Source organism: Asterias rubens, chromosome 6 (genome assembly GCF_902459465.1).
Source record: "Asterias rubens chromosome 6, eAstRub1.3, whole genome shotgun sequence".
In the NCBI taxonomy this organism is placed as follows: Eukaryota; Metazoa; Echinodermata; class Asteroidea; order Forcipulatida; family Asteriidae; genus Asterias; species Asterias rubens.
Genome location: NC_047067.1, coordinates 4817604 through 4828976, shown reverse-complemented (window position 1 = coordinate 4828976; position 11373 = coordinate 4817604). Strand labels below are relative to the sequence as shown.

The window sequence follows — 11373 nt, the reverse complement described above, 5'->3', positions numbered from 1 at the left end:
GGTTTATTAAAAGGAAGGTACGTGAAGAGAAATTTCAAAAAGCATGTAGTTCGTGTGTTCTTGTTTTCTATTTATATAAATTTCAGTTGATTATTTGATATCAATTTTTGTAAATTCTGAATGCTAACATTGAGTATTTGAAGGAAGTAATTTGAATGACTGGAAACTTTACAAAAACTAATTTTGGAAAATTTAACATGAACTACAAGTTTATGTATGTGCACAAAAATGATGTCACATCCCAAAACAAGAAACAAGAAAATCCTCGACCCGTGATTGTGTGTCACTCGTTCTTGACTTTATATGCGCCCAAAACAGACCCCAAATTACTGCCATAGAACATAAAGGGTAAGTTAACGGATATACATCGGGGATAATGCGAAGGGGAAAGTTCCACTTGACTATTTTTTTTAATGTAGCTTATAAGAGCGAAAGAAGAAAATTTTTGTTTTTACTTCTTTCGCCAGTTTCGCCTTCGGTTCCTGTGTTTTTTGTGTTTTAAAGTCAACTCGACCATCGCAACACAACCCATTTTGGAATACCCTCCATTTTGTTCCACTGCCCTGCCGGCTGGCCCCACTTTTGAGGCCGAGCTTAATCCTTCAATCAAAGTGGTTTTTGGCTTCCCATTTTGAACAAGTCTTGTTGTAAATTATTTGCTTTTCCACCCAATTCTCAATCTAATTTAATTTTAGTATATAATTTGTTTTGCAAGTTTGTTATTTATTTATGTTTTTAATCTAAATTTGTATACTTTTTTATTATATTTGTTTTCATTTTTAATTTTACTTTGTAAAATGTTATTTGGGTGTAATTTAGTTAAATTTAATTTTTTTAAATGGAGCAATCCCCTTGTGTATGTTATGTAATTAAATCTAACTTTACAAAGTAACTTTTGAATTGTATTGACGGATTGTTATTATTGTATCGTTTATTCTTTTTATACAGGCATTCTTTTCTCTACACACAAGTTCACCTAAAAATCAGAACAATGTCGTTCCTCTTCGGAAGGAAAAAAACGCCAGCAGAAATGCTGAAACAGAATCAGCGGGCGTTGAATCGAGCCATGAGGGATCTCGATCGGGAGAGGGGGAGGCTAGAATCTCAGGAGAAGAAAGTGATCGCAGATATCAAGAAAATGGCAAAACAGGGGCAGATGGTATGTAAGAAACTGTCTTTACGTCCAACAATGACTGCATTTCTTTCAACACTTGTCTTCTCTATTTGTACACTGTCTTTGTTTTACATACGCTTGACTCTGAAAATGTCATCTTATTAATATATCCTCATTCATTCATTTAAGTAAAACGTCTCAGTGTATATGTTTCATTTCAGGATGCAGTTAAAGTGATGGCCAAGGATCTTGTCAGAACGAGGCGCTACGTCAAAAAGTTCATTATGATGAAAGCCAACATCCAAGCAGTGGCATTGAAGATACAGACCTTGAAATCGAACCAGGCTATGACGGATGCAATGAAAGGGGTAACAAAGGCTATGTCGACCATGAACAGACAGGTGGGTAGAACCAGGCTATCTTAACAATCTTGCCTCAGTTTCACATGTTTCATGGAGTTCAGGGTACCACCAAATGTATAGTTGTGAAGTCGGGTTCAAAATTAACAGCATTAATTGTTGTTCTGTATATATATATGTGTATGTTTATATTCAAGTTGAATTTTAGGTGTCATGGCCGAGTGGTTATGAGCATCGAATTCAAGTTCTGGTGCTAAGTCACCAGAGTGTGGGTTCGAACCCTGGTCGTGACACTTGTGTCCTTGAGCAAGATACTTTACTATAATTGCTTCTCTTCACCCAGGGGTATAAATGGGTACCTGCGAGGGTAGAGGTTGATATTGTGAACGAAAAAGCCTTTGAAGCGATATAAACTTTTGCCCGGGCTGTATACTCCCAAGGGAGCTGAGAAAGATTAAAGGGGTGTTATTGGCCCTATGACCAGGGCACTAACGTAAAGCGCATTGATACGGTTATTGGGAAATGCGCTATATAAGAATTGGTTATTATAATTATTATTATTAATTTTAAAATAGATGTCAATGTAAATATTCAATATGCCATTTTATTCTGCTGAATTCTTTGTGTATGATGTTTTTGTTTTCTGTGTTTTTTTATCATGCATCAGAATAATTGTTATTACTCTTTGAAGAGTGACTAATTTTATCCTTAATTGCTGTAAATTAGTTTTATTTTAACTGTAAATTTAAATTTTTATTGTTCTACTTTTCATAGTTGAATTATCTTCAATTTGTATTTAAAAATTGTTTTACTGATAGTTACCAGTTCATGTTTGTTGTGTTGTCATTTAGCCTTCCAGAAAGACTCTGCTAGGGTCGAAACGTCAGGCCATTAACCTTTTTTTTTTGCATTTAAAAATTGTTTCCATACACTGTTCCTGTGAAGCTTTTAACCTTAAACAAGTCATTTTCTTTAATCGTGTTCAGTGCCCTAGAGCAAGCCAACCTTTGGGTTAGTCAGTTTCCCTTGTGGTTTACTACTTGATTATTATATTCTTAGTGCAATAAGTACATTGTCATCTCAAGCCTTGAACTTTGCTCTCACAGCAATTTCCCTCTGGTAAGGGGTACTTCTATGAAAACAAAATGTAAATTTGAATGGGAACTTTGCAAAGGGCACCACAGCAAACGTACAGGGCATAACCGGCATTGCTGTGGGTAACATAGGTTAGTTTGAGGCATGAGGTTGATTTCATAAAGATAGTCCTAACTTAGGACTACTCCTAGGATTTATTAAAAAATTAAGGCTAGTTGTAACTGTAACTCGCCCTAACTCGAGATAAGACTAGTCTTAACTCTCTAAGAAATTCACCACTGACATCTTTACTCATTTCTCCCCCAGTTGAAGTTACCTCAAATCCAGAAGATCATGATGGAGTTTGAGAAGCAATCTGAGATTCTTGACATGAAGGAGGAGATGATGAATGATGCAGTAGATGATGTCATCGGTGAGGAAGAGGATGAAGACGAAAGGTAAGATGAAATGAAATGAGATGATTAGAAGACCGACTTTGCTTAGTAAACTAAGATTGATACCAGGGTCAAATTTCATAAAGCTCTTACGAAGGAAAAACTGTTGAAGAAAATTTCTTTGCTAAGTAAAAATTGAGTGGGCACCAGTAACAATAATGTGAACTAAATGTAATTTGGCTGGTAACCTGATTTAGTTCTCCTCATTTTTGCTTAGTAGAAAACTTTAACTTAGCCCTCGAGAAAGACTCTGCTAGAGCTGATAGAGAAGTTTGTTCACTTAGTGTCTCTGTAAACCTCATTTGATTGAATTCTGACCATGTAAAATCTGTTGGTATGATATGTATTGGTAAAAGCAGCTTCACAGTGTGAAGAACTAATAGGCCTACTCAATCAAAGTTCTAATTAGATAAAAAGTATCCACAGACTTCAAGTTATTCATTGGTATGATTTCTTGTATTTTTCTACCTTAGTGACGTTATTGTATCTCAAGTTCTTGATGAGCTGGGCCTGGTAATGACAGATGAACTTACAGGTAAATATCCGTTCATACAAATACTTCGTAATCCTACCCCTTATCCTTATCCCTCCTCCCCCCCCAAAAAAAAAACAACAAACAACAACCAGAGAATGATATAGAAAGGTTTGCGGTAACACCATGTAATGACTATCTCTAATGAGTTGGGGTGGTTCTGAAAAGAACAGTTGGTTTCAACTCGACGATTCGATCAGTATGCTCTGATCATCTTCTAGAAAACTCCAGAAGATGATCAGAGCATACTGATCGAAACGTCGAGTTGAAACCAACTGTTCTTTTCAGAACCACCCCATCTCAATAGAGATAGTCATTACATGGTGTTACCGCAAACCTTTCTGTATCGTATTTCCACCATGCAAATCCTACTAACCAGAGAATGAATAATGTTGGCGGTAACACCCTAAGTATATCTACATGTTGGGTAGATTATGTTCTTTTGAGAACTTGTCTTGCTATGTATTCTACTGCCGCGGAGTAGATTATTTTTTGGAACTCGGGAGACTTCTCAGTTCTAAAAAAAACTGTCCTGCCTGTTAACTACTACCTGGTTGGAAGGCTCTTGAAACAACATAATCTACCCACCAAGCAGATACAAACATGGTGTTATCGCAAACTGATACCTCATCATGCATTGCCTCAAATCCCACAAATAACCAGAATCTTATAAAAATGATTGCTTTTGTTATTACCTGTAACTTGTTGATTTTGATTTATTGATTGAAATGGTTTATTTAGAATCTGAACGAATGCTTTGCTATTGTTTTACAATACATTATATATGTATTCTGTACGTAAATCACACAAATATTTACTTGATGGTGTGTCATGGCCGAGCAGCCAAGCGCACTGGACTGGAGTGCTTGTGTTTCTAATTAGCAGAATGTGGGTGCTAGTAACACACTTTTATAACCATTATTGCTTTGTCCTCTGATTGCGTTGTGTATTCCCCCTAAAAGAAATTGCTGAGAGAACAGGTTTGACCCTGTTATTCTGGCAGCACTTTGTAAAACCTTTATATCAGGTGCTACATAAATAATAATTCAAATATTTAAGATATCTGTTTTAAAAATGTATATCTTTGCTCAACTCAAGCGCCTTGAGTACCATTGGTGGATGTGTGCAAAATATGAGACTATGCTGTTATTACTTGAACACTTATTATTTATGGTGTATTTATAATTGCTCCTTATTTATATGTTCACATTGTTTAGTAGGCCTACATGTCAATTTCTGTAGGTTTTGTTGTTGTTTTTAGAAGAATTTGTTGGCTCTCTTGTTTGCATCTTGTCTGTTTTCTTTTGCCTACTGTTCAGTTTAACCCTTTTGTTTGCTAATTGTTAGTGTATTTATTGTTAATTGGTTGCTTTATGTAAAGCGCATTGGTATTTCTTTCAGTTATGAAATGCGCTATATAAGAATTAGCTATTATTTATTACGATTATTATTACTATTACTATTATTATTATTAATAGGTTAGGGTTCAATAGCCAGGCTTAACCTAAATGTTGTCCTGTTTTAAACTTCCTTACTAATTCAGTTTCATTATACAAGGGTAGGCCTATCTGTCATATTGTTACATTATTGTAAAGTGCCAGCATTGAAGCAACCATGGTAACCGTTTGCTTGTTCAAAATAGATATTAGTTTTTGAATTAAAAAGAAAAAGAGGAAGAAGAAGTGGTTGAATAGGTTCTGTTTTTAATGTTTGTTTGTTTTCTCATTACTATGGAAAAGTGGTTTGCTTCACAAAACCCATTACAAAAATTCAATTTATTGTTTTGCAGAGACTAGGACTAAATCTTAACCATAAGCAGATCAAACTTGTTCAAGAATTATTTTTAAAGCGCACTGATACAGTTATTGTAATATGCTATACAGAAACTAGTTATTATAATTATTATTTAATGAACAATTATCTTTGTTTGAATAATTCTACATTATTGCCTTTCCCAACAGCCATTCCTGGTACAGGAGGAGCTCTAGCTCAGCAGAAAGCCCAGCAACCTGCAAAACTAGCCGTAGCTGAAGGTGGTGAGGCTGACGACGATCTGCAGGCCAGATTAGACAACCTCAGGAGGGAATAAATAAACTGTAAATTAGTTGTATTTTGTATATAGAGACAGAGATGGAGGGAGTGTGTGGTCGGTCGGGGTGTAACATGCGGGAATAGGACCCCTTGCATATGTAACATTAGCGAGAGACTATTAAAACAAAGATGGCGACTTACACAAAGTTTACTTTACACCAAACCAAAACTAGACACATGAGGGGCGGTATGACAATATAGCATACGGCAAGTTCAATTGCGCTCCAGGGGTAACCAAAGGTTTAGGCTGGTAGACCATTGGGTAACTACTGCTGACCATTTGGAACCAGCCTAATGAGCATAGTTTCTTCTGTGGTACCGATAGCCTGTTCAATGCTAACATGTGGATAGCACAGAAGGGAACTAGTGACACTAACGCAAAAAGGCTGAAGGCAATGGAGTGTTGATTACCGTGGTACCGATGGTTGACTAGGCTTCCAATCGAGTCATTCGAGCGAGTGTGTCACTGCGGATATACGTTGCCGGTCAGTAGTCGACTAAATGTGCGCACTCGAACTTGCTCATAGATGTATATTGGGTAAATGTGCGCACTCGAATGATCTAACTTGGCTTACTCTACAATAGCCTGAACATCACACATCATACTTGGAGGCTTGTGAATACCGCCAGATACCAGCCTTGAGCACCTGGCGGAATCCTGCCAGATGAACCTTTGACCTTGCATCCCTTTCACACATGTACACACATTACACTTGATTACATGCAGACATTACTACACAGTACATGACTGATGGTACAGTTAACTGCCTCTGTATGTTGCTGACTAACTACTCCTCTTCAAAGCAGACCAATCAAAACGCGGAAATTGAAAGCTTACGTCACTGCGAGTTTATCCAACTGATTTCATTGGGCGAAGACCGGTGCCTGTCATTGTCCTTGCGGATATAGACAGGGGACCAGACTAACTCTACAGCATCACAAGCATAAATAGCGCCCTCACTGAGCTCCAAAGAAAATCTGTCGGTACATGTAGTTGAGAGTTGTGCATCGCATGGGCACATTTCCATCTTTTGATCTTGGTATTATGCAGGCCCATGTTAGGGGTGTATTTAAAACTTAAAGTTAAAACTCATTTCAGCCCTTTTTATGTTTGCATCCTGCTGAAAGGTTATGGCCAAATGGCTAATGTCACACAACAAAAACTGTTGTGGTACCCGCTGCTAAAATATAGGATTCAAACCAGTGCCGTTGAATTGCAAAGGTCGTTGGTTCGAATCCCAACCGAGTGGCCTGTGATTTTTTCACAGAACTCGGGGGGGGGGGGGAGCACTGAGTACACAGTGCTCAAACACATCATTGTACAAAACCAAAATTAATATTCTTAATCCCCGATGCAAATTTTACATCTACTAATAAAAATGGTCCAAGCCTTCAATTGCAGGCACATGAGTCTTGCATAGTTGCATTTAAACAGAGCGCCTTGCTTTTTTCCTGTCATCCATGTTTAGCTGTCCACAATCCTTGGCTGTTTAAGTTGTGGCCGATATAATAATTATTTCATACTTTCAAGTCAATGAACTTTGTTATTGACACTACTTAACCAATCTTAAAAAATACCTGTTTTCTCTTTTATAATATCCTCACCCCGGAGAGGTCAATTAACTTTAACATTGTTTGCTTTAGAAAACTTTTGATTTGTCATTCTAGAACAGTGTTTAATTTTATGAGCAGCATTGCCAAATTTGTTTTGGAGAACCAAACTCATGGAATGTTCTTGTTTTAAGTTACAAAATCAACTCATTCCTTTGTAGCTTGATTTTCACAAGAATTGCCTCGGATTAATATCATGTCGGTGTGGAAAGCTTGGTACACGTGCACGCACAATTGTTGAGTACAGCATGCAATTTGACCCTTGGGGAAATGTAGCCTCTGGATGTGACAGGAATTGAAAATCGACAGAAAAGTTAACTATTTTTTTTAAACAATACAACACTTTGTAACAAAAAGGGCAATTCTGAGTGGGAATAACAGAGTAGTGCAATGGTCTTAAACCGCCGGTTAAACCTTGCAGGGTGGCGCCAGTGCGATAAAGGACCTCTCCTTCTTAAGCTTGGTTCATACTTCCTGCAAATGCGAATGACCTCACAAATTCGCAACAAATTATTCGCAATAGTTGAACTGCAAAACATGCGCTGCGAAACCAGCCATGTGACGTCAAAACTCGCTTCTGATTCGCAGGAAGTATGAACCGGGCTTAAGACAAAGGTATAAGCAGTTTGCACGTCTTGGAAAGACTTATGTTGAAAGGAAATTCAATGATCCTTTACTGTAAGTTTATGAATGATTTGTTTTTACAGTATATCTAGTTTTTTGTAAAAAGTTACACTTTCTTTGACTATTAATATTATTTAGTAAGTAATATAAACAAAAGCGTATCAACAAAAAATCTATGAAATAAATGACATTTATTAGAAAAAACTCATTTGATTCATGTTTATTTATTTAATATCTCAGTAGCAAATGAAGTACAAAAACACATTTTCGAGGGACTAATAATTTATGAGTACAAAATGTTGTGGATGTCATGCAACACTTCAAACAAGTGTGAACAATTTATACTCATTCTCTTGCAATAATATTATATTATATCCTTGATCTATTTAATACAAAATCTCTGTAAATAGAGATTTATTTTTCAACAGTCACCTTTGACCTTTTCTGAAGCATTTGCCATTGACTCTTGCAACACTTTTTGTTTTAAAATAAAAAGAGAAACATTACCGAACTAAAAATGCAGACAATAGCTTTGCTAATCTTCATGCGAACTTTTCTTTGGTCAATTTCCATAATCTTCTTGGAATTGTTAACAGGAACTTTCTCATTTCCATAAGATTCTTTATCCCAAATTCCCTTGAGGGATCTTCTAGGATCCTTCCTCGCTCGTAAGAAAATCCAACACCTTAATCAACACCAAACATTGTACTCCACATTCAAGCTGTTGGTCTCTGATTAGTGTTAAATGCCTGATCCCATGTAAAGCATTTAAAGGTTTTTAATACATTTTGTTGATTAAGTTTGTGGCCATTACATGATTCCCTATTCACTGTGAATGAAGATGTATGTCATATAATTTACCTGTAGGTCTTTCATCTTCTTAGTCATCAAGTTTTTGAAAGAGAGAGATGAAAATTACAGAGCAATATTTTCAGGAGAGTCGCATAAATCTGTTGTACATGCTTAACTGTTTTACTAATTTCTCAAAAACTACAGGACCTCGGCCAGTAATATTTTAAAGGCAGTGGACACTATTGGTAATTTTCAAAGACTAGCCTTCACAGTTAATGTATCTCAACATTATTCATAAAATAACCAACCTTGAGCTCATCGGTCATCGAAGTTGCGAGATAATAATGTAAGAAAAGTAACCTTTGTCACACGAAGTTGTGTGCGTTTAGATGGTTGATTTCGAGACCTCAAGTTCTAAATCTGAGGTCTCGAAATCAAACTCATGGAAAATTACTTCTTTCTCGAAAACTATGGCACTTCAGAGGGAGCAGTTTCTCACAATGTTTAATACCCTCAACCTCTCCCCATTACTCGTCACCAAGAAAGGTTTTATGCCAATAATTATTTTGAATAATTACCAATAGTGTCCACTGCCTTTAAGGGAAGTTTTCTACCGTCATTAATTTTAAACCGTGTATGTTTAACGTAAACCTGTGGCATTTGTGTTTTGTGTCATTCAAAAAGGCCCCATATCAGTTTATCAGTACAGTCCTCAGTCCAACAGAATCAAACAAAACATAGCATTGGATTTTGAGGGTTGTGTGGTTTATGAGTGAAGCATTTGGTGTCACCACAAACATTTTGAGTACTAGACAAAATTTTTGTATTGAACTTTTCAAACTTGGTTAATGCCAAATTAAAACAGTGAGAATCAATTCTGATTTGCTGATACACGACATTGCACTAATCACAACATTTTGTTGTTGATAAACGATTCAAAAGTTGTACATAAATTAATTAATTAATCAATTATGTGTAAACCATTCCAATATCCTGCTGTCTCATTTACATATCACTGTACAATATTCCTGATAACATCTGCAATTTTGCTAAACATCAAAAGTACGTCCTTAAAAATAAATAACATTACAGTAACGTTAACATGCACAGCTGTGTTTTATACAATACATTACTTGTAAAAACAACTGGATAGAATGAATGCATGTCTCTGATTTCTGATTTTTTTTTGTCTCCCTTGTAAAATTCAAAAGAATTGTGATTTAATAGCCTACAAAATGAGGTGAATGCTGGTGTCCAAAGTGTTTCCAAGGACCAAATATCTTTCCTGTATACATGTATCTATTTTTGAAAACAAAATGCTGACTTTTTTTTGCCAAATTATCCAAAATAAATTTTACAGCTGAATACATAGTCAACCATGCAGAAAACAATGACAGTACTTCTCATCAAGAATGTCAAATCCTTTCGGTTGAGTAAGGTGACAGCGGGTACTAACTGAACATAATATGCTTGCTGCATTCACAAACAGACACCAGGGTAAAATCTCCAAAAGTGACCTCAATTCCAATCTTTTGAAACGTGTTAATTGATTTTAAATCAACAAGGGCACTTCAGACCAAATAATTTTGTGAATGCAACTACCATTACCATATTTATAACAAAATGCGTTCGGAAGAACTAACAATTTACTTTGTCAATGCCCTTACCAAAGTTTGACCCTACCTTTAAAATGGATAGATTTCTAGGTTAAGACATTACTACGAGTCTTGACATTTCAAATCTTGAGAACCCTTGACCCTTTTGAAGTCTACAAATGTCCTTTCCTTAAACACTTTTCCCCCCTAGGTGGTGCCTGGCAAATGGAACAAGACACTTGACATTCTTTACATGATACATTTACACAATCTGGCTGCACTCGCCTTATTTTCTGCCGCTTCTTTCTTTTTGTCTACAAGATGTACAGCTCCCTAGCATAGCATTGCTAACATTCTAAACTTCTTATCATTGCCTAGCAAGTGTAATCTTACATCACTCTCTGGAAGTCCTCTGACAAAAATCTGCTTTCATGTTTACATTCTTTTGAAAAATTCCTTGTTTTTTGGGAGACAGATTATTGTTGTAATACTGATTGCAACCGAGGTAATACTTTAATTGACTAACTACCTTTATGTATATCCATTTATTTACACTTGACCTTTGACCTGATTTATATAAATATCATCTCCACATAGCACTCTCCCCTATCCTCACTTAAGCCAAATTCATTGGATCCTAATGCCCTTTTCCAATTAAATGCGACAAAAATGCAGTGAATCCTGTTCAACTTATGCCATCAGAACACCACTGTACTTGACAAAAATGGTTAATGCATGACACTGTTCTTATTTTCTCTTGCATTTTACATTTCTAATAAAAAAAAATGCATCCACTTTCGACCTCTCCTGGGATTCCCAACTTCCCTTCCAACAGTTTGAGACTGTAAAATTGTCTCATAAATGTTACAAATATGTATAGTAAATTAGTAAAAACACTCTTGTAAAAACTTATAACTATAAAAAGGTGGAAAGACACAAATGCATTCACATTTGAATTAGCAAGTAGTATTTGCCAAGAGAAAAAATAAAATGTAGCATTTAAATGTCCAACTAGTAATAAATAAATGTACTAGTTTGTCATTAAAGTGCTACATTTTTATTTCCTTCTTTGCAATAACCCGACTAACACGGCTACCCACCACTTGAAATGATGTTTGGCAGTGGA

At 36.0% G+C, this 11373-nt stretch overlaps 1 protein-coding gene across 1 annotated transcript; it reads left to right on the top strand.

Moving 5' to 3' along the window:
* Positions 1-253: 253 nt before the first annotated feature.
* On the top strand, positions 254-6866 carry LOC117291836 (charged multivesicular body protein 2a-like). Its single transcript, XM_033773769.1, has 6 exons — positions 254-348; positions 949-1159; positions 1336-1515; positions 2875-3005; positions 3476-3537; positions 5496-6866. Exons 2-6 carry the CDS (start codon positions 992-994, stop codon positions 5621-5623), a joined length of 669 nt encoding a protein of 222 aa, XP_033629660.1. The 5' UTR covers positions 254-348; positions 949-991; the 3' UTR covers positions 5624-6866.
* Positions 6867-11373: the final 4507 nt, after the last annotated feature.